This window comes from Elaeis guineensis, chromosome 8 (assembly GCF_000442705.2).
Source record: "Elaeis guineensis isolate ETL-2024a chromosome 8, EG11, whole genome shotgun sequence".
NCBI lineage: Eukaryota > Viridiplantae > Streptophyta > Magnoliopsida > Arecales > Arecaceae > Elaeis > Elaeis guineensis.
The window spans coordinates 122,154,347-122,179,838 of NC_026000.2; the positions used below are offsets into that span (position 1 = coordinate 122,154,347).

At 39.2% G+C, this 25,492-nt stretch overlaps 1 protein-coding gene across 9 annotated transcripts in view; it reads right to left on the bottom strand.

Moving 5' to 3' along the window:
- Positions 1–6,104: 6,104 nt before the first annotated feature.
- LOC105061404 (uncharacterized protein At2g33490) overlaps positions 6,105–25,492 on the bottom strand; it is a 73,720-nt gene continuing 54,332 nt past the window's right edge. For all 9 annotated transcript variants that reach the window (XM_073261561.1, XM_073261563.1, XM_073261566.1 and 6 more), the window contains one exon: positions 6,105–15,099. In XM_073261561.1, coding sequence (XP_073117662.1) covers positions 14,035–15,099 — 1,065 coding nt within the window. In that variant the 3' untranslated portion in view covers positions 6,105–14,034. The remainder of the gene's footprint in view (positions 15,100–25,492) is intronic.

Below are 25,492 nucleotides of genomic sequence, written 5' to 3' on the forward strand. Positions count from 1 at the left end.
TCTCATCAATTTCAATTTTTCTCTTTTTTTTTTATTTATTTATTTATTTATTTACTTACTTAATTACTTATTTGTTCATATATATATATATATATATATATATATATATATATATATATATATATATATATTATTATTATTATTATTATTATTATTTTCTTTTCTTTCTTTTCCTTTTTTTTTCTTTTTCTTCTTTTTCTTTTTCTTCTTTTTCTTTCCTTTTTCTTCTTTTTCTTCTTTTCTTTTCTTTTTCTTTTCTTTCTTTTTCTTTTTTTTTCTTTTCTTTTTCTTTTCTTTTCTTTTTCTTTTTCTTCTTCTTCTCGGTTCTTCCCGCGCCGGAACAGGGGACCGGCGTCCCCTCGGCCTTGACCGGCCATTCGGGCCACGGCCGCCGCGGCGGAGGCCGGCGGCCGACGGGAATCACTCCCCCGGTCACGGAGGAGGGTGGCCGGCGATCAATTCCGATCGCCGGCGCCGGAAACTTCAAGGAAAAGAGACCCAAAAACAGAGGTCCCTTTCCCGATCGGAAATCGGCGATTTTTGTCGCCGGCAGCCGCGCACAAATGCACGGGGAGGAAGGAGAAGAAAGAGGGGAGGAAGAGGAAAACTTACCTCAGCCTCCGGAGACCTCGTCGGCGGCAATCACGACGAGAAATCAAAGGGTGTCCGCGGCCTTCGATCGAGAAGAACGGAGAGAAAGAGAGAGGGAGGAGGCCAATGATCGGTCTCAAGAGGGAGGGGGTCTTCTTATAGAGCACCCTAGGACTCCGAGGGGTCCTAGGAGTCCTAATTTGCTCGGGATTCGCCGGAGAAGAAGACTCCTACCGGGAGTCTTCTTCCCGGTTGCTCTGTTTTTTTTTTTTTTTTGGGCTATAACATTCTTCACCCCTAAAAAAAAATTTCGTCCTCGAAATTTTTCATACCTGTCATCATTGTATTGGAAGCCTGTGGATTCTGTTGAGTAAGCGCATAAACTCTTCCTTGGGTTTATTATGATGCTCATACTTTAACGTCCCAATATTCCTAATATTTACCCACCTACACTCATACTATGTCAAATTCTATGTGTCATAATTTATCCACTTATGCTCTGATACCATATTAATTGTCACGCCCCCGACCCGAGATTGTGAATCGAGGGTCATGACAACCGCCGCATACTTATGAAGAACTCTCTCCATAAGCATGCAAGGCATCTCATCACGATATCAATGCATCACAGCGGAATAAATTCAAATAATTATTATTCAACTGTAATTCAAGTAATTAAATCAAATGTCTTACATCCAATAAAATTTTTGCTAACAATAAAACAATAGATCTAAGTTCAATAAAGTTGACAATGCTAAATCTCGCCTCTAAAAGCTCTGTCCCAATATTTCTTCCTACGCTCGAAATTAATTGTCTGAATCTGAAAAATAGAAAGAAAGGTAATGAGCTAGACAGCCCAGTAAGTAACAAATATCTCAACCAGATATTTCAGATATTATATAATTTTCAAGAATAATGTTACAAATAAACATAAAAATATATTTCATGCTGATTTGATGCAAATCCAATAATTTCAAATATTCACATATAATATTTCCGATTCGATTCAAAACACTCGAAACTCAACAGCCTTGACTATGACCAACGTTTAACCCCCATTGGCGGGGTCCACATAATACCAGCGCACAACCCCCACTGGCAGGGTCCAGAAATACCAGCGCACAACCCCCACTGGCAGGGTCCACAAATACCAGCGCACAACCCCCACTGGCAGGGTCCACAAAGTACCAACGTATAATCCCCATTGGCGGGGCCCACTGAAACATAGTTAGGCTGAGAGCATAAATCCGATCTATATCAAAACACTTAGTACCACAATATATATCATAATCTTTCACTAAACATGTGCATAAATCGATATACCATAACATTTCAAAAGCACTTTTCTTTCAAGACATAATTCCATAAATCATGCATAATTTCAGAGAATAATTATTTATTTTCAGAATAAATATGGAATATCTCGAGAAGATGATTCATTACTTACCTTTCACGGAGCACTGAATGAACGGATCGACTAACTTCTAGGAGATTCTTCCGTGCCTATTATCCAAAATTATATTTTTACATTAATTTTAATTCAAAATTAAATCTAAACAAATCCCAACTCAAAACCTCACTTAGAATCGACTCTTTCCTAAACTCGATCAAAATCATTAGATGAGACCTCCTACTATGCTAATCCTAGAGGAATAACTTTAGAGAGAGAAGAATCCATCAAGAGAGAGAAATATCCTAGAGAGAGAAAATTCTAGAGAGAGAAAGTAGAGAGAGAAAATTCAATTTCAGAGAGAGAAAGTCAGAGTTCAGACTGAAAAGAAGAGAGAGAAGAGAGAGAAACTCTCTCTCTCATCAATTTCAATTTTTCTCTTTTTTTTTATTTATTTATTTATTTATTTACTTACTTAATTACTTATTTGTTCATATATATATATATATATATAAATATATATATATATATATATATTTTATTATTATTATTATTATTATTTTCTTTTCTTTCTTTTCCTTTTTTTTTCTTTTTCTTCTTTTTCTTTTTCTTCTTTTTCTTTCCTTTTTCTTCTTTTTCTTCTTTTCTTTTCTTTTTCTTTTCTTTTCTTTTTCTTTTTTTTTTCTTTTCTTTTTCTTTTCTTTTCTTTTTCTTTTTCTTCTTCTTCTCGGTTCTTCCCGCGCCGGAACAGGGGACCGGCGTCCCCTCGGCCTTGACCGGCCATTCGGGCCACGGCCGCCGCGGTGGAGGCCGGCGGCCGACGGGAATCACTCCCCCGGTCACGGAGGAGGGTGGCCGGCGATCAATTCCGATCGCCGGCGCCGGAAACTTCAAGGAAAAGAGACCCAAAAACAGAGGTCCCTTTCCCGATCGGAAATCGGCGATTTTTGTCGCCGGCAGCCGCGCACAAATGCACGGGGAGGAAGGAGAAGAAAGAGGGGAGGAAGAGGAAAACTTACCTCAGCCTCCGGAGACCTCGTCGGCGGCAATCACGACGAGAAATCAAAGGGTGTCCGCGGCCTTCGATCGAGAAGAACGGAGAGAAAGAGAGAGGGAGGAGGCCAATGATCGGTCTCAAGAGGGAGGGGGTCTTCTTATAGAGCACCCTAGGACTCCGAGGGGTCCTAGGAGTCCTAATTTGCTCGGGATTCGCCGGAGAAGAAGACTCCTACCGGGAGTCTTCTTCCCGGTTGCTCTGTTTTTTTTTTTTTTTGGGCTATAACAACCTGCTAGATGCAACTTCTTATCTACTTGGTAATCCCACTTCTTCTTAATAACATCAGTTTACTCATCAGCATATTTTGGATTCGCCTACCTAATCTCAACCTTTGCAATCATTATCTTATAGTATAAAAGGCCAATCTAGGAGTACCTCTCTCTCTCTCTCTCTCTCTCTATCCACGGCCTTAAACATTCAATGGTATGGTGTGTGCATTTTAATTAATCTCCTAGCCTACTTCCAAAATTGCTAGCTTGTCATTAAACGCTATATATGACTCCCTTTCATGCTGCTACAGATGTATCTGTTATCCTACCACTTGAGACAAACATTTGTTGCAAACTTGTCTTCTTCTCGAAGTACATGGCGAACCAGGTGACTATTGACCTCAATATCTCACCCCCAACATGCTTCCTCATCAAAGCCAAAACCTATATGCAATTTACAATAGTCTAGATTGTTTCTAGCATGCGCTTCACCTGACAAATCTTGCCACTATCCATCAGCTTTGAGCCCATGGAATAGGTAGCACATAGGGTCTAGAAAATGGCCTCCAGATTATTGAAATATGTATTATGGTCCATTAGCAGTAACTGCCTGTACGACATGCTACTTCCCTACACACATATATATGTAATGTATGTATGTATGTATGTATGTATGTATGTATGTATGTATATATATATATATAATGTTTTACTTACTTGCTAGGCCTTGTCCAACCATCATATTTCAATGTCACACCATCTCCGCACATCATTTTTTTTAATCCTTAACCAACATAGGATCAATCCTTTGCTACTTTATGTCTTTGTGGGGAAAGGCCAATAGTCTATCTATGGTCTTAATTTCCCTTCTTGCTAGTGAAGGCCCCAGACATAGATGATTTCTTTTTACCACCTTTATTGACAACTTCTCTCAATAACTTGCTCCGCATATAGTCTAGATGTATTCTAATGGACCTGGAGCTAAAATCTCCCTCATACTGTGAAGGGATCTGAACCACCCCACACCGAGCAGTTCCACTCGATTAAGACTAGCTCTGGCCCTTCACCCACCAGAACAGTTGAACCGATTCAATGCGGCACCAATTGGAACAGTTCGGGGATCCTTCATTGGGAGGATACAGACCGATATCCCTGGGTTTTAAGTACCCATCCATATCAACAAATACAAGGCATACTAAGTACGATACCGGTACCATACAAGGGCTTTGCCCCTCTTTTTGATACATGGTATGGTGCCAAACTAGTAGTGGATCATGTGTATTTAATTCAGGAGAATATTGTTATTGTACTCTCTTGCATGTCTTGGTAGAAACATGATCTCTTAACAGCTTTGATCCCAAGAGTTTGCATGGTAAAAAAATAAAAATAAAATAAAATAGATTCATAATTTGCCTTGGGCATTATCACGTTCTAGAGAGCTAGGGCAATGTAGGATTAGAGTGATCGTCGTAAACTTTTTTCCAACAGATTCCTTTGCTGAACTCGTCTTGTGCCCTTCGTAAGAACAAAAGAAACTCTATATGAGCCTTGTCATGGCAGACTGCAGAAATTTTCAGGTCAAAATTTTCAAATATCTCATTCTTTTCCGGCCTCAAAAGTCTTTTTTCTATGATCATCAGCTTGTTTTACAACAACTCGGTTTTCTTGTCCAATTGTTCATCATCCTCTCACGAGGTTTATCTACAATCATTCAGTGTGCTTATTAATTTTCCCTACTAGTGGCTAAGCTTGGTTGGATCATTTCCAAGGCCCTCTAAAGAAGGAATTTGTTGCCTCAGGTTAAATCCTTGAGCTGAGTTCTGCTCAACATCTACCAAAATTCGGATATCACCCTGCATAAGACTTTCTAATAGATCATAACCATCTGTTATTCCTCTTTTGCGCCTCTTTCTTTTTGGAGTCAGCTTTTGATCATATTGTTGGACAAATAATAAATCTTTACTACAAACTCAGTCTTGTGTGCTCTTTAACTTTATTCAATCGCAGAGCTAGAAAGACTGGATACAAATGTTAGGCCGGATTTCTCTCTGCTGATTCACCCACCTGTTTGATCATTATTGTGAAAATAAACCAAGCGTTAAAATGTTTCACCCCTCTACTACCTATACATATACATATATATATATATATATATATAGAGAGAGAGAGAGAGAGAGAGAGAGAGAGAGAGAGCCAGACTTGGCTAGACTCAAGAAGTAGATCTCCAATCGGATTAGTTCAGATCTATTTTGGATAATGAAGGTCCATAACGACAATCCGAGCCAATGGATGTGATTCAATATCTCTAACTATTTCCACAAAAATCATGTAACTTGGAGATGCCATCAAGTGATCAAGAAAAAAAAAAAACATAATTTAATTTTATTTAGACTGAGATACCTGGGAAGTGAAGCCTGTTTTCAAGACCTTACAAGAACAATATAAGGATCCAAACAGCAAAATACTGGCACAGGCAGGACATCACAAAAGATGGATTCGTATCTACGCAACACCTACAACATTTCACTAAATAAAATGGCAACACCCCTTCAAAGATGAGTACAAAAGGGCTAAATAGTCAAGCCTTCAACTCCTAATCGCATCAATTTTTTTTTTTTTAAAAAAGAGATGTGAAAAAGACAGTTCCATGACAACCAGAATTTCCAAACAATAACAAATGTTGGATCTGAAGAGATTTTAACAGCGGGCAATAAACAGCAAATGAAGATCTGATGGGCTCCCCAGGAAAAAACAAAAATTAAGATTTGATCAAAACGGTTTCACATTCACACTAAAGTCTGGTTCATTTTCTGATTAATGATTGGAGAGAAAAATGGAAATGGTGAACAAGAGAATCTCTAATGGTTATCACGGACCAAAACTCTCATTAATGAATCAAAGTACACCATTAAGATTCCTTATTTGATGCATTGGTGCTTGTTCTCATCATAATTATAATCAATAGCCAACAAAAACCAGGAATACATGGGGGCTGGGGGACACTAAGAATAGACAGATTATAATGTACACAAATTGCATGAGGAGACTGCTCTCCAATTCTATTGTCTTTGAACACCCGAAAGGCATTCCGATTATAAAAGCCCTGCAAGCAAAATAGCAACAATTAGCACATTTAAGTAATATATACATTTATCATATGAGGCAATCAGATAACACAGTAAGCCTAGTGCTAACAAATATTCTATAGTCTCTAATAGTTAATAGTTACAGCATTAGTTAAAAAATAGGTATTTTCACCTTGAAAAGACGCATGTCTATTTCTTCTTTAGTAGTTCATCTCTCCATATGTTACATGTATATAAAGAATATACCTTTCCAAAATATACAGAAATTTCTAAAATAATCTTCGTCTAAGAATTCACTGAAAATCTGAAACATGGGCATATAAGTTAGAATCATATACAATATAGGCTCAAAATTGTCTCATCCCATCAAACCAGTTACTATTTTTTAGAAGTTCAAGAAAATAGTGAACCAGGAGAGAGAACCAAATCTTCAATAAAGTATGTTAAGGCCTCAGATGATCTACCAGACATCATAGCATTGAAACTGGGATAAATCCAATGCAAAACAATCCCAAAAGAGGTTCAAGTTTGTGCCAGACCAATGCTTCAAGAGCCAGATCTTAATCAATTTTGCTTGCAGAGTGCAAGAGAGAGGGCGTAGTCACTCTCTTTCTTGTCACATTACCTTCTACATGGTGAAACATAAGGATATGCCTAGTACTACCTTATAAATGTAAACCTACCTAATTGAAGATTGGACCTAGATCTAGCATACTTCATGACTTATGATTGGATCTGAGACAGATTTGAATTATAAATTGTATCCAACAGGCAGTTCAAAATTATAAATTACATCCAATATCTAGCTATATTTTCGATTGAATCTGTATGGATCAGTTATACTTTTGCAAGCCACTTATCTATCCTAGTTTGAAAATTAGGTCTAGCTTTCAGATCCACAAATTAACTAGAGAACTGGTTTCAGACTTTCACCGCAAATCGGGGAAAATCCTATCAGCAAAGTCAGATTACAGATCAATTGAAAATATTAAAAGCTATCCTTGCTTATTATCAGACAATCACCTATTTACAATAGGGATGAAAGTGATATGGATATTATCCATCCAATTCGTTTTTGTATCCGAATCAATCCAGATATAGATAGAAATTTGAAGATCCGACTAATATCCGCATCCGTATCCATATCCGTCAAATAAAAATGGATATGGATATGGATAGACAACTATCCGATCCGTATCCGAATATCCGAATCTACATATAATCCTATATAATTTATATAATAATTATTAATTTTTAAAAAAAACATTCAACCATATAAACATATTATTAACTTGATTTATCATCTATTTAATAATATCTTTGATTCTATAGTCATAAAGTTTAATTATCTAAGTAATATCTATAATTATATCCATACTTCCAGTATGCAAACTTTATCCATATCCGTTTAAAAACAAATATGGATATGAATTTTTGCATCCGAATAATATCCGTATTTATATTCGTCAGACAAAACAAATATAGATATGGATATGGTGATATCGGATTCATATCCAATCCGGTTTCAGCCCTAATTTACAAACTTTATTGGTGCTGATAGTTTCCATTTCCCATCTCATGGAAAACCTTTTTTGCTCCACTTAGCCTTATTCCCTTCTAAGGGTATTTTACTGATATGTTCTATAGAAACTAGATGTATTTGGTCAAATACCTAACAACAAACTTCTGCATTCCTTTCATTATGGTATTGAACTTATACAATGAATCAAAGACCTAACATCTTTGATAAAATAACTCTTTCTTTCCACAATGATTAGTACAGAGGCAATTTACAGTTAACACATAAAAGCGGAATTCATAACCTTTTTAAAGGTTTTGGGGAGTTAGTTTATGTAACTTGATGATCCAATTGAGCAGGCAATAGAAATAAACCCATACAAGTAGGTGGTGGATGCGATAATACAGCCCAGCACAAAGCCCCAGTGGTAATGACAAATGATTGGACCACAGAATGTCAGCCAGGCACCTGCATCACCCTAGGCAGCCCACATATGCAGTCTGGGCAAAGACAGGGGCCTCAGGTAGTACTCTTAACCTGTATCTGCCTACAGTGTCAACCTACTCTTCCATATCCTCCTTGTGCTCCTTCACCTTTTCCTCTTCTCCACCTCCTCTACATCCTCTTCCACCTAAACACCCAGCTGATGACATGTATATCACAAAAATGCTACGTGATAACCGCGATGCTCTGCATACTGCTACCATTTTTCAGAACCTTGGAATAAGTTTGCATTGTGGTCATGTATCAAACCAACATTCTTAAAGCAGAGTCCAACCCTCAAGACAATATCAACTTTAATTATATAAAGCAATCCAATGATCAGGAGCAACAGACAATAGCTTTGGAGATACCTTGACCAGATAAGACATTTTGTTAATATCTGAGTCTCCTGGCCATAAGCTGATGTAGAGGCACATGGACTCAGATATCCTGAACAAGATTAAGAAAAAAGAAAAGGGGATCTACATATTGATTCCAAAATTGAATTTACTCTGTTTGATGCAAATAGTGTCATAGGGATGAAAGTAGACCGGATAATATCTGTCCGGATCTATTTTCGCATCCGAATCTATCCAAATATGGATAGAAATTGGAGCATCCGACTAATATCTGTATCCATATCCATATCCGTCAAAGAAAAATAGATATACATATAGATAAACAACTATCCGATTTATCCAAATATCCGATGCTATTTGTAATCCTATTTAATCTTATATAGCACTCATGAACTTTTAAAAAAAATATATAACCACATTCAAACGCTATTAACTTGATTTGCCATCAACTTAGTAACATCTTTGATTCTGTGGCCATAAATTTAATTATCCAACTTATATCTATATTTATATCCATACTTCCAATGTCTGATTTGTATCCATATCTGCTTAAAACAAATATGGATATGAGTCTTTGCACCCCTGTGATATCGATATCCATATCTGTATTCATCAAACAAAACAAATATGGATACAATGTATTGATATCCGATCCGTATTCGATCCAATTTCAACCATAGTTTGTGGAGTTTTACTTTATAGATGTAAAATAATTTTCTTGGGTGACTTCAAAGTGCACCTTAACAAGCCAGCTCAATGTTGAAACTGAACCATTCTTTAGCCTATATCTGAATTTCAACCATTCTTTGACAGTGTTACTTGAATAAAATTATCAATTAAAATTAGGAAAAGAATAAAAAATCTAAAAAAATAAAGCAGGCCACAGATAAAAAAAGTCACCATCCTACAGAATATTATATTTTTCAGACCATTACAAGTATCATTTCATTGGTTCTGTCTTGAGAGAGTCAAAAAACATATCCTTAAAAAATGATGTTAAAGAAATATGATATAAATTTGATGGAAATCTAATATAACACAAATTAAGAGCTTGCACGATCTGAGTTTCAGGATAACCATACTTGCCTCAAGAGCTCTATTTTTTCTTATACTTTGGAGTGTAATGTTGCAATGCTTAAAACTTGCAAAACCTAAGTTTAGACCAGAGAAAATGCTTAAAAAGTTGCACAATGAGGAAATGACTAAAAATCAGCATAGTCAACTCCTTGTGATGGAGAATACGGTTCATGAGTCAGTCTTCACGGTAACTCCATAAGGAGATCTGACTCTCAGATTGATTCTGAGCAAAGGTCAAATGTTTTGATTCTGGTTTCATGGTGTTGCATGAAACTTTCGACCATAAGCATATACTGAAATGTTAAGAACTTAAGATTGCACAAATCATTTGAAAAGGATGGTTTTTTACAAACAAGACTAGATGAAACTCTTGTAGAGGCAGAAACAGGAAATTGCGAATGGAAAAGATTCTGGCCATAATTATATATCGATGTTGGTGTCTATATCAGCTTATAAACTGGATAAAAGATAAATGACATATGCCCTATCAATTCACAATCTTATAGGCATCAATCTTGATGCAAGTCTATGGGCAAAAAATTGTTTCCACAACCAATGATATTTGACAATGATGTAGAATGGAGCACCAAATCTACCAATGCAAATAACATAAGCAATTCAACTTTAGAATAAAATTAAATGTATTGAGGACTTCATCTATATCCACTGGTTAGTCCTAAAAAGTTATATGCGATCTAGAAGTGTCCAGATATGTGGAAATTATATGTTGTGATCTGGGAGAAGGGTAATGAACTTAGGTTGAAAGGCAATATATTCAAGCAATAAATGACCCAATCTTTGGCTTGCCTACTGACCTTTGTAAGCCTAGAAGCTCTTCTCATGTTTATTTTCTGTTTCAGGAACTTTTTCATGAGGAATGTAATGCCAGTTCCAAGCCTCCTTAATTAAAAGGTTGAGATCATGGATCAACGACGAACACACTACAATTTTAAGTTGTGGGCAACCACAACTAGGAATGTAAATTAGCCAAACTCGAGAAAGCTAGGGCCAGCTTGAGTTTTGCTGGACAGCCACATGCTCAGTTCGAGCCCAACATGCACTGGATAAACCAAGCTCAAGGCCAACTTGTTTGTAACTGAGACAACTTGAGCTACGCTTGAACAGTGTCGATATTGCAACTTTAAGGCTAGGATCGGGTTAAAGTGGTGGACAAAAGAGCAGAGATGATGGCCAGAGACAGGCATCTGCTTTGGAGATTGGGTTAGCAAGAAAGAATTTGAGGATCATTCTAGAGGCAGCGATGGCAGCTTGTGCCAGATCTTGAGATTTGGTCAGACTAGTGCAGAGAAAGGATGATGGCTAATAGTGAATGCCAAGGGGCTGCTGTCATCCATCAAGATTGCATGGCCTGGCAAAAAGGCATGTGAAAAGTTGAAAGCATGAACACACTAGTAGTATTTTTGGAGTGTATTGGTGAAGGAGTGTGAATTCACCATGGATGCGAGTGAAGGAAATGAGAGGATAGTAGATCTAATTGAATTTTGAGGTGGTGATGGTTAGGACTGAGTCTTTACATGACATTCAGACTTTAATTCCAGCCATGAGATCTCCATCTAATAGTTTAAATTAAAGAGTGTTTCAGCTTTTAGATCAAGATCTAACAATCATGATAAAACCAAATTTTTATTTGTTTATTTAAATACATAAATAAAACTAACTATTGATATATATATATATATTCTTATTTAGACATGTAATTGAGCTTAAACAAGTCAAAAATAAGTGAGCTGAGCCAAGTTAGTGTTTGGGTGTTTGGCTCGTTTATATTTTAGGCTTGATATTCTAGCTCAAGATGGCTTGTTTTGTAGTTGAATAAGCAGACATCAAACTGAAATTCCAGCCAAAAGCATGTCATGCATGAACAGCTTGCTTGTTTGATAGCCATAACCACTACTTATACAAAGCAGTACTAAAAACACAGCAGTATATGATGGAGCTACCAACCTTTATTATGAGGCATGAGGTAGTGTCTTGCACCTAAAGGGCTTGCAGATAGGAGCTGTTGCCAAGAAAAGTGGAGAAAACAAAGGGATAGAAGGAGAAGAGAGAAAGTGGAAAGAATTGTGACAAAGAAAAGGAAAAAGGAATAGAAAGAAGCAAGAAAAGGACAAATACAAGAAAAAAGCATCAATATCTTCAGTAGCTAAAACTTTTAGGACTCGTTTGGTTCACAAAAAGAGAAGGGGGAAGTGTGGTCAACAAGAAAATGGAGAAATGCCTCATGTTTGGTTAGAGTTTTCAAAGGAGAGAGATGAGAAAGTAGTTTTCCCATAGGAATAAGATTCCCCCAGTTCATGAGAAAGAAAAACCAATGTGAGCCATGGGAAAGTCACTTTCCCATGGGCTGGGAATTGGGATAATTTCCTAGAAGTGCCCCTTAAGCTGTTAGATAGAAGGGGGTAACATCTTTCTCTTTATTAAGGATATAACAAGTATTTTACATAATTTTTCCAAGAAAGTAAATATTCAACTAAACATAAGCCATTATAAAATATGTCACTTTCTCATGGCCAACCAAACATACAAAAACAACTTTTCCATGCATCATTTACCTGGGCATCAGCTTCCTAAGAAAAACACTCCAACAAGGGAAGATTCTTCTTATGAACCAAACGAGTCCCTAGCATTCTTTAACCTATCCATTTTCCTTTTGGAAGTTGTTAGTTCATAATTTAGAGTCCATTCAAGGTTTGAAAGGTGAAAAAGAATCACATAAAATGTTATAGATAATACATAAACTTCTGTTTTCTCCTCTCCCATCTATTTATCCTCCTCCTACTTCTTGTTATTCAAATTCAACTTAAGACTCGAAAACAAAACACAAGGTTCCCACTCATGTAGATTTTCTGCAACTGACATAGAAGTCATAATTTTTGCTGCTGAAATTCATGTCTGGACCTTTATTTCAAATATTAAGTTATTACAGATCAAATTTAGGGAGAGGTCAATACCTATATGCGCTTCCAGATGTGTACATCAAAATTGATGCAGCAGATTCTTGATTTATATGGGCTCAACATGATTTTTTTCAGATCTAGCTCAATCAGACATCCATTTATAACCACTTGAACTATAACTAGGTAAGTTCTAGAACATACGACTTTAGGATACAGGAAATTCAAATACTGTAGAGCAAGATTAACAGTAGGATTCCAAATGCCAATAGCTGTTATTAGGTATCGAACAGCTTATGACTGAGAAAAATGAGTATGATAAAATTAGATACTGTTGTCTGTGTTAAAATAATAATACATTCAATACTATGTTAAAATTAAAAAAAAAAATACATTCATTAAAATACTTAATATGAAAATGATATTGAACTTTGTGAACATTTTCAGTGACAAGCAATAATTGTCATCACCATTATCTAACAACATTTTAAGTCCATTACCTAAACCAAGGTTCGCAGCACCAGTGTGCACTGCCCCATACTGGACAATACTATACCATACATAGGTATCAAACCCACACTCCATATGGAGGGCGCACCAAGTACAGTGAACCAACTCCTGCATTGAGCAATATGGTACCAATACAGGATCCACTACTGAGACTAGGAAGCTTGATTAAAACCATGATAATAAAACAGGCAAATCAAGGAAGCATATTTTAGACAAATGGCAGTCATGTTTCAAACACATAAACACCTTATTATAGAAGAATTTATATTATGGCATAATATCACAACCATGCTGAAGCCTCCAAAATTTCCTTTTCATTTGGAAAGGAAACTTGTACAATTAAGTGGCTCTCTATGGAATTCTAGAGATTCAGAATCTTTGTTTTATCCTAGGTTCTTTAATGGAGGAATAAAGCCCTACCAAAAGCACCTGCAGATCTTGTTGGCATTACTCATTGGAAAATGCACAACAACAAAGTACTAACATGACCCAAGAAGAAACAAAAGAAACAGACGACGACTACCACTAAGCTTTAAATATTAGTTCATATCTACAAATGTGCCTGTATGTCATTTGTTACATTATTATATTGTTAACCGCATACAAAAAGTAACTTCAAAACCAACTACTTCAAGAGTAGATAAAAGAAACTAAGCCCACTAAGAGATTGATACTTCAAGAAAAAGAAATATTTTACCCAACCATTTACAGGGCTTATAGCAACAAAAACATCATAATACAACACTAAGCAAGCAGTCACTTTAGTTGAACTACTGCTAAACAATATAATCAACAAACTAAATATCCAAAAGTGATTGCATAATATCACATTTGTTATTTAGTATCTCTGAGTTACCTTTTGTTTTGTGTCTTGATCTACTGATTCAGATAGTGTTGACACAGGTTGCACATTCATCAAAGATATTGGGGTCAGAAGAGGTGAAGATACATCTGTAGTTCTGCTTTCATTTTGAGGAGCTTCCAATAACTTGGCAACTGTTAGCATTGGTGTTGTTGATGTTCTTGGACTATTAGAGGGTACAGAAAAACTGCGAGTCATAACCCCGGGCGGTGTTGGTAGCGGTGATGCTGTGCGTGATGCAATCAATGGCAACTTGATTGTTGCATGAAGCTCTTGACCTCTAGATACCAAAGGACCTGAATGTCCAATCAAACCAGATGGTCTGGTAGATTTCACTGCACTGTTTGGAGGTCTTGGAAGCTCATGAAGTTCATTAATTTTTGGTGATGTTATAGGAGGAGGTGAGGCACTAGAGGACATTTTTTGAGATGTAGATGGCTGAGGTGTGGGAATACGTGTTGGCTTTGTAGAAGCTGCAGGATGATAATCCACTGACAATGTGGAATCAGTTGCAAAAAATGTGGGCTTACCTGGCCACGCTTTACTTGTCAAAGGACCAGAGTAAGCTTGTCTCTTTATATTTTTAGTGTCCGAAGCATAGACTGGATTTACCTGTGGCAATGAGAATCCCTCACTCAACGGAGGGGGCATTTTAATGGGGCCACTACTAGTGTTGCTTTCTCTAATTACCGAATATGCTTTAGGCAATCTGGTGGGGCTTGACTGCTCATCATCTCTGAATTCTTTCACAAGCATGTTTGGCTGCAATGGTGACGAATGCCACAACTGTGTGGGCCAGCCACCCTTTCTTTCCAGCCGAGGTGCATCAAGTGAAGTTCCTGACCCTCTTAAATCTGAGGTTTTCACATCAACTGGTGTGGGAAGAACATAAGTGTTAGACTTCCTTGTTGATGAAGGTTGCATTTGTTTTATCCTTTCAGATGGTTCAAACTTCTTATCAGCTAAAAGTGGTGCTGACAGGCTAACAGACCAAGGCCCCCTGCTGAATGGAATTTCTGCTTGGCTCTGGTCAAGATTGTCCTGCAAAAGAAAATAGGGATAAATATCAAAAGCGAAAAAAAAATGCTGCATGAATTGCTTAATTTCCCAAAATCATAAAAAACAGATTCCGAAATTCTTTTTATGTAATAATAAGTAATAACAGACCTAAATTACAGCAATAAGCTAAACAGTATGGAGTCTCTAAATAATTAAATATTATGATTAAAGAATTTGAGTGCGGACCTTGGTGCAATTGTAAGGTTACTCCACTGTAACCTGGGAGTCAGGGGATGGAAATGCAGAAACAGCCTCTCCATGTGGAGGGGTAAGGCTGCATACATCTGATCCTACCTAGCTCTTGCAGTGGTGGGAATCTCATGCACTAGGGCACCCTTTTTATAACTAAAGAATTTAAAATCTTACAAAAGAATTGCAATGATGGAATATTTAAATTAACACATACATTTTTTGTTTTTGAAAAATTCACTAAACTATAGAAACATGAGACTTTCAGTGGTGGGAGCCTGATGCACTAGGGCGCCCCTTTTATTATTAAAGAATATAAAATCTTACAAGAGAATGGCAATAATGGAATATTTTAATTAACACATACATTTTCTTTTGAAAATTCACTAAACTAGAGAACTGTGAGACTTGCAGGGTCAGTGTGGTACAGATCTTTGACAACATTACAGAAAACGTGAGCCAACCCAGAAGATTCTAGAACCAGCAAGTTCCAAGTTCCAACTAATATATTTTCTGTAAGGCATGATTTCATCACTGCTCCATATTGTAGTGTAAAGACTAACTAGTAGTTTACCTACCCTGTTGGGATCAACTAGAAATAATCCAACCAAGCCACTAGTGATGCAAATTAATAAGCACACTGAATGATTGTAGATAAACCTCATGAGAGGATGAATAATTGAAGGACAAGGCAACCAAGATCTTGCAAAACAAGCTGATGATCATAGAAAAAGACCTTCAGACAGGGAAAGAACTCTGAGATATTTTAAAAGCTGCTGACCTGAAAATTTCTGCAATCTGCGATGACGAGGCTCATATAGAGGGACAGAAAATTTAGGGCAAAAGACAAGCTCAAATCTTAAAGGAATCTTGTTGGAAAAAATTTAGGGACAATCACTCTAATCCTATATCACCTTGGCTTGCTAGAACATGATAATGCTCAAGGCAAATCATGCTCCTATTTTATAATTTTATTTACCAAGCAAACTCTCAGGATCAAAGCTATTAAGACAAATGCATCTTGCCATCATGACAAGCAAGAACGTATAAAACAATATTCCCCTATACTGACACATGATACACTACTAATTTGGCACAGCATCTATAGTCCATGGTTCACCAAACCACCCCGAACCGGGCAACTGCAGGCTTGCCAAACCATACCGGCAACCTATCGATGCAGCTCGGGCATTCGATTCATAATACCAGCAAAAACAAAGGTAGAAGGAAAGAGAAAAAGAGAGGGGGGGAGGGACAGAAAGGAACGGAAGGAAAGGGAGGCTGGTAGAGATATTGGCGGTGCCCGCTTGAGGGCTGCCAAGGCCTCCGAGGCTCTGTCCTCCCCCAAAGAGACAAGAACAGAGAGAGAGATAGGGAGGGAGGGAGAGAAATGGAAGGAGGGGGAGGCGGCGAGGGGGCCAGTAGTGGCCGCCAAAACCCGCCAGACAGCTGGATCCTCCCCTCCCCCAACGGCCTTCGCTGGGTTGAAACAGGGGCAACCAGAACCAGCCCCTATTTCATCGTGTTTAATTTTTTTCCGTGATGCACAATGAAGTTGGCAATATGTATGGATTCATTGAGAATGATTCTAATCTAGTTCATAGCCTATCAGAAGTAGAATGACTCGCTATTCACTTAGTTTCTGATCAATAATAAGATTATGTACAAGAGATGGCCAAGTGATTCAAGGCATAGCATTGAAATTGCTACGTACGCTTTCTAATCCTTCTTGGGGGATTCTATCCACAAATGCAAAGTTTATGATTGACCGATATTGCTCATTGCTAGTCATATGTATACAACTAACTTCGGAATTGGACATAGTATCAAAGATCTTTTAGAAACACATACTCCTCCCCCGGGAGTAGGGCTGAAATTGGGCTCGGGCCGGCCCAAGGGCCATTGGGTCGGCCCGACTTCGGGTCGGGCTTCGGGCTAGGCCCGAAACAGCTCAGGCCGGGCTCAGGCCTAATTTTGAGGCCCATTCATATTTCGGGCCGCGCTCAGGTATACCTTTGAATCTGCCCGGGCCCGAAGTTCAGCCTGAAATTTTCAAATCCCACAGTGCATGACGCGCCATGCTGCCCTTTGTATTTCACTAATTCCCAATTGAGCGCTATCCACCGTGCCCTGGTCGAGTTGCCTTCCCTTCGTCTCTTTTGACCACCCCCAAGCCTCAGCCATCCCCGGAGATCCCCGACATCTCTGACTCACCTTGGCGTAGAAGGACAAGATGGACTTCAGCTCAAAGCTATTGACGATGGCCGTGCCACCGTCGTTGTCCCCAATGACCCCGACCTCATTGATTTGTGACGTCGACATCTCCAAGGGCACATCTACTCCATGATTTGCCCGATCCAGCCCAATCAAGAGCCCCTTCTCGGGGCCCTTCGAGAAGCCTCTCCCTCTGGGCATCCTCCTCCGCGGCCTTCCGTGCTGCAATGGCCGCCTCCAACCTTGAACGCTTTCCTTTCCCTCTTCGCGATCTCGGCCTCCTCGCGCTCTCAAATCACCACCTTCCTCGTCATGCCACAGTAGCTACTGAGTTCCCCGTTGGCTCCAACAGTGCTCCGATGGCAATCGGGTCCGCCATCACGAAAGATCACATGGAATGGAAGTTAAGAGAGAGAGAGAGGAAGAGGAGAGAAACAAAGGGAGAGGGAGGGGTTTGGGCTGGATCTTGGGCTCGAGCCATCCCGATTGGGTTTGAGCCAGGCTCGGGCTTATGCTCGGGCCTTCATTTTCAAAATTTTTCGGGCCTAAGCCCGGCCAAAAGCCTGATAAAAAATTCCAAGCTGGGCTCAGATATCGATGCAGCCCGACCCGACTTGGGCCACTTCCAACCCTACCCGAGAGAGGGAGGGTCGATTAGGATGTGGGCATTAAAGGTCTTTATGACAACCAATAATTCGATTCATTTTCAATTAGATCTTGCTCTAGCCTCTTTAGGGGTAATTACTTCCTTAGTAGCTCAACAAATGTACCCTTTACCTGCTTATATGTTCATACCTATTGCCCACTTCACTGTGCATCACGAAAAAAATTAGACACGATGAAATAGGAGCAGGTCACTTCTATTTCAACCCAACAGCGACCTGTGGAGGGGGGGGATTCGACCATTTGAGGGCCTCGATGGCCACAACCGGCCTCCTCGCTGCCTCCCCCTCCTGTTTCTCTCCCTCCCTCCCTCTTCTCTAGTCTCATATCTTTGGAAAAGTGTGGAACTCCGGAGGCCTTGATAGCTCTCTGGCTGCCAGCAGTGTCTCCACTGACATCCCTTTCCTTCCTTCCCTATCTCTCCCCCCATCTCTGTAGTTCTCCCTCTCCTCTGCTTTCTTTGTCACATAGGTTTAGACCCAATACGGGGGCATACTGAACCATACCACCGACCAGCCGGCATGGGTTCCACTCTGGTTCTGCGGACCATGATCTATACCATGTGTCAATAAGGGAGGCATTAACCTCCTATATGGAACCAATATCATACCTAGTCAGTATGCTCAGTATTTGTCGATATATGTAGGTACTTAAAGGGATATTGGTCCACATCTTCTCAACCAAGGATCACTGAACCAATCCAAACTGGCATCGCATAGGGTCAGTTCAATGTTCGGGTTGGTTGGTAAAGAGCCGCAAGGCCTAAAACCAATCTTAACCGAGCGAAACCACTTTGATCGAGGGTTCAGTCCCCCTCACACAATTAGAAGGATTTTAACTCTGAGTCCGCTAGAATAAATCCAAACCAAGAGGAGCAAGTTAATGATAGAAGTTGTCGATAAAGATGGCAACCGGATATCATCTATGTTTAGGGCCTTCACCAGCAAGAAGGGAAAAAAGACAAGAGATAGACTAGCAAGGGCCACCACCATGGACTTAGATCTACATGCCTTTCCCAGCATGGACTGACAAAGCAGCAGAGGATTGATTCTACGCTGGCCAAGGATAAGGAGATGTGGAGATGGTGTGACATTGATATGTGATGGTTGGACAGGGCCGAGCAATGAAACATTATGAATTTTTTTTGACATATTGTGATAAGAAAACATTCTTTCATTAGTTTATGGCTTGATGCTTTTGAGAGGGTGCAAGATGTCTAACACATCCTTGACATGAAGCAGGTAATTGATTAAATAGGGAAGCAGCATGTCTTACAGGCGGTTACTGATAATGGACCACAATACATATTCTAATGATTAGGAGGCCATTTTCTGGACCCTATGTGCTGCCCATAGACCTGATGCTGATGGACATTGGCAGGATCCACAAGCTGAAGCAAGTACTAAAAACAGCCCAAACTATTATAAAATTCATATAAACTGCACATGGGTTTTTGCTTTGATGATGAAGAATATCAGGTGTGACATGAGGTTAGCAATCACCCACTTCGCCATGCACTTTGAGAAGAAGACAGGCCTGCATCCAATGTTCATGAGTGTCAAGTGGTAGGAGAATAGATATGCCCGTAATGGCATGGAAGGGAGTCATATAGAGGGCTTAATGACAAGCTAGCAATTTTCAAAGCAGGCTGATATAATTAAGGCACACACCACTGTATCGAGTGTTTAGGGCCATGGATAGCATGAGATACCCCACATGGGCACCTCATACCATATGATAATGACTGCCAAGGCAAGGATCAGGAAGGCGAATCTGAAATATGCTGATGAGTAAACTGATATCATTGAGAGTAGGTTGGATTACCAAGCGGGCAAGAAGTTCCATCTAGCAGGTAATCCAAGCATAATCCTTAATACTTGTTTATTATCGTAAAATATAACCGTGCAATCAATTGTTTGTTAATTAAATCAATTATATGTCTTGGAAGCCTACTACCTCAACCCAAAGGTCCAATATACTGTTTACTTGGACAAGGAACTGATGATCGCCCTATGCAGCCTAGTCCAGTCATTGTTGCCAAATGTTTGGAGGAGGTAGGTCAATTTTAGTGCAACTTGGGAACACTATTTTGTCGATTTAAGTGGATATATAATATAATATGTTGTGTATGTTTCACAGACAAAAGCTCTTAGAAAGGGCCCCTACAATTTTGGTGTGCGGATAGTTGTGACTATTGATTGATATCCCTATATCCCTTGATTTGTGTCTACAAATCAGGAATTATAATTTATGTATTTCCATATCTAGAGTAGGAGATATTTGTCATGGTTTTATTTCCTATTGTAATTGATTCAGAAATCTGTATAATCCTAAACAGAAAATATATCAAATCCTGTTTAGAAAATATATCATTAGGAGATCAATAGGTTCATTGTACCTAGACTTTTATTGCTCTATATATAGAGCCTCTTGTAACATGAAAGATATACAACAGGATTTTCTGTACCATGCCGAATCAGCCAGTACATCCCGTACCATATCGGATCGATGGAGAACCAGCATGGTTGACCAATTCAAATGGTATACCGGCGGTACAGGAAGGAAAAGAAAAAGAAAGTGAGAAAGAGAGAGAGGAGAGAGGAGGTGGGAGCCGTTCGAGGTCGGGAGCCGTCGGAGGTCGGCGATGGCCCGCTGTGACCGTCGGAGGGCTTTCGAGCCCTATTATCGCCCAATAGGGCACTTGAAAGAGCGAGAAAGAGAGAGAGAGCCCGATCGGGGGGCGACGTACCGGACGGACGGTGCCTCCATCGCAAGATCCCCGATGGCCGGCGAGCCAACGCCGATGGCCTGAGGACGATCGAGCGGGCGAAAATGCAGAGGCGGTCGAGCGGGCGGAGCCGCACTTTTCTTTTTCGAAACAAGCGGCGGCCTGTTTTCATTTTTTTTGTTTTAAACTCATGGTTGCTGACTTCAGATTTTTAAAAAAAAATCGACCGACTTCACTTAAAACCTAATTTGAAAAAAAAAATTCATAAAACAGGGGCACCCACAACGCCGCGCCATGGACTGCACCCTCCGACGACCACGGTGGCTAGCTGGAGACCATCCGATGGCCCCACCGACTGCCCCTCCCTCTTTTTCTTTCTTCCTCCCTCTCTCTCTCTTTTTCTTCTCCCGATTCGGCTCCGGGTTCCTTCGTTGGTTCGTCTCGATTCGGTACCGTAGAGCCGACCGACCGAAACGCCACTGATACTGGTATGAAAAATCTTAATATATAGCAATTCTGATTATCAACAACCTTAAGTTGGTATCAGAGCCTTTGTCAAAATCCGATGGACCCACTATCCTCCATTGAAAAGCTTCTAATCAGTCGGATCTCCTTGCCGTGTATCTTCGACAATCCCTGATAACACTGTCTCTATCCCCTCACATTTCTGCCTCTGTTTTAGTTTTCGTCGTTCTATCCCTATTTTTGGTCATCATCTCGTCGTCAGATCTATTTAGTAAAATCATTCTCTCATGGCTTCCGCATCAGATTTGAAGAAGGGCCTTGTTTCCTTTGCTTTCTCTTCAGTCTTTATCTCTAACACGGCTGACCGTGGAGGCCGAGGTCGTGGTCGTGGTGGTGGTAGAGGGGGCCTTGGATCTGGTAATTGCCCTCAATATTTTTTTTGTAATCACTTGGGCCATACTCGAGACCGGTGCTATTCTTTGTATGGTTTTTAGAGAAATCAACTAATGTGATACAATCTCAGACATCAGATATTGAGAGTGACAACCAGAATGTTTTATCAGACAGTGAATACAAGAGTATTTTCAGTTTAAAGCAACCTAACAAGCTTCATCTTCAGCTACTGTTGCCCATACTGATAATTCTACGATTTGCCTCTTTCATTCTTCGTTTGGGAGATCCTAGATTTTGGATTCTGATGCTTCTAATCATATAGCTGGTAATCCTTTCCTTTTCTTAAAATTATCATCTCCCAAGACACCACATGACATCACCCTTGCCAATGGCTCTAAAGGTAAAGCCACTGCATTGGTCAAGCTACACATCTCCCTTCTTTATCCTTAAATTCTATTTTTTTTATACCAAATTGCTCCTTTAATTTAATTTTTATTAGTCAACTTACTCGCACTCTTGATTGCTCTATAATCTTTACTGCTGATTTTTTTCTTATACAACATCGAAGTACGGGACAGACGATTGATGTAGGATCTGAATCACAAGAACTTTATTATCTCCATCTCCATCCTCTACCATATGTGCCGTCACAGAGTCTCCTAGTCTCCTTCACCGTTGTCTAGGTCATCCGAGTCTAAATAAACTAAGAAAGATGATCTCTCATCTCTCTCATTTGCAGTCTTTAGAGTGTAAGTCGTGTCAACTTAAAAAACATGTTCAGGCATCCTTTCCAAGATAAATAATCAAGCAATCTCCTTTTGACATCGTTAATTCTGATGTTTGGGGTCCTAGTCGTGTCAGTTCTATCTTAGGATATAGGTACTTTGTTACTTTCATTAATGATTTTTCAAAGTGTACTTGGATATTCTTAATGAAAGATCATTCAGAGTTGTTTACTATTTTTCAAAACTTTTGCAATGAAATTCAAACTCAGTTTGGACATCCTATTTGCATTTTGCGTAGTGATAATACAAAAGAATATTTTTCTGCTCCCTTCAATTCTTTCATGGCATCTCATGGCGTGATTCATCAGTCCATCTATCCACATACTCCATAACAAAATGGCATAGCAGAAAGAAAATATCGTCATATTATTGAGACAGCTCGTACTCTTTTGTTATATGCTAATGCACCCTTAAAATTTTGGGGTAATGCTGTCCTCACCGCTGGTTACTTGATAAATCGAATGCCATCATCTATTTTAAATAACCAAGTACCTCATTCTCTTTTGTTTCTTAAGACCCTCTTTACATTGTTCCCCTTCATGTTTTTGGTTCTACCTATTTTGTGCATGATCTTTCTCCAAGTCTTGATAAACTATCTGCCCGTGCTATTAAATACATTTTTCTTAGTTAATCTTGGGTTCAAAAGGGATATCGGTGTTATTCTCCTTCCACACATCGATTTTACATATCTGCAGATGTCACCTTCTTTGAGGACACACTTATTTCAGCCCACCGATGGAGCCTGAATCCATCTCTCAGCTCTTTCCGATTCCCTACCTTGGTCTGTCAGTTTCTGTTTCTCTCGAACCTCCTGCTCCGCTTGCTCAGCCGATACATTCCTCACCATGCCCACGTATCACTTATCAACGTCGACCACAACTTGAGATTTTGAAGACTTCCCACTTAAGATTCAGTGATTCATTTCTTGCTCCAGCATCTCCACCTACCCCGAGTCTACCTGAACATTCCACTGACCGGCTTGTAGCTCTCCGTAAAGGTATACGCTATACTTGAATCCTTATCCTATTTATAATTTCTTGAGCTATCATCGTTTATCTTCATCCCATTATGCCTTTGTTTCTGTCTTGTCTTTCGTTTCTATTCCTAAAACTATCCAGAAAGCACTTTTCCATCCAAGATGGCGTCAGGTGATGATTGATGAGATGGCAGCCTTGAAATCCAATAACACAGACTTTGTTTCTTCTCCTCCTGAAAAATCTACAGTTGGTTGTCGATGGGTTATTACTATTAAAGTGGACCCTGATAGACAGTGGATCGTTTGAAAGCACGTCTTGTGACTAAAGGTCATACTCAGATCTTTGATCTTGATTATAGAGACACATTCTCTCCTGTTGCTAAGATGGCGTCAGTCCAGCTCTTCTTATCAATGGCTGCCATGAACCATTGGCCTCTATATCAGCTGGACATCAAAAATGCCTTTCTACATGGTGCCTTTAAGGAGGAAGTTTATATAGAGCAACCACCTGGGTTTGTTGCTCAGAAGGAGACGAGTCTGGTTTGCAAGTTACACAAATCGATATATGGCCTTAAGCAGTCTCCCCGAGCATAGTTTGAAAGATTTAGTAAAGTCATATAATAATTTGGTATGATCCGTAGTGAGGCAGATCACTCTGCATTTTATAAACATTTGTCCTCTAATCTATGCATCTACGTTGTGGTCTACGTGGATGATATTATCATTACAGATGATGATCATGACGGTATCAAAAGCCTAAAGCAGTATTTATTTCAATACTTCCAAACTAAAGACTTGGACTGGTGGCGGTACTTCCTTGGGATTGAAGTAGCCCAATCAAAAACAGGCATCGCCATCTCTCAAAGTATGCCCTTGACATTCTGGAAGAGACTGGGATGCTAGATTGTAAATCAATTGATACTCCTATGGATCCAAACGTGAAACTTCTACTAGATCAGGGGGAGCCCTATTCAGACCCGGACAAGTATCGAAGACTGATGAAAAAATTAAATTATCTCACCATGACCAGACCAGACATATCCTTCGCTGTTAGTGTTTTAAGTCAGTTTTTTAACTTTCCTTATGACAATCATTGGGATGCAGTGGTTTGGATCTTGAGATATATTAAGGGTTCTCCCGAAAGAGGGTTGATTTATGAAAATAGAGGCCACAAAGACATTATTGCACATACAGATGCAAATTAGGCAGGATCTCCTAATGATAGAAGATCGACTTCTGGATACTGTGTTCTTATTGGGGGTAATCTCATCTCATAGAAAAGCAAAAAGCAGAATATAGTTGCCAGATCAAGTGCAAAAGCAGAATATCGAGCTATGGCCCCTACTACATGTGAACTTATATGGTTGAGACAACTGCTTCAAGAATTGAAATTTTACAATGTAGGCTCTATGAAACTCATTTGTGATAATCAAGCAGCCTTGCACATTGCTTCCAATCCAATCTTTCATGAGCGGACTAAACATATAGAGATTGACTGCCATTTTATCCGAGAAAAGATCATCCCTAGAGAAATCACTATCTCGTTTGTGAATTCTAACGATCAACAAGCAGATATCTTCATCAAATCACTTCGAGGTTGAGGGTAATATATATATGTAACAAGCTTGATGCATTTGACATATACGCACCAGCTTGAGGGAAAGTGTTGATTGATATCCCTATATCCCTTGATTTATGTTTACAAATCAGAAATTGTAATTTATGTATTTCCATATCTAGAGTAGGAGATATTTGCCATTATTTTGTTTCCTATTGTAATTTATTCGAGAAATTATATAATCCTAAACAGAAAATATATCAAATCCTGTTTAGGAAATATATCATTAGGAGATCAATAGGTTCATTGTACCTAGATCTTTATTGCTCTATATATAGAGCCTCTTGTAACATGAAAGATATACAAGCAATTCTGATTATCAATAACCTTAAGTGTGACAAGCA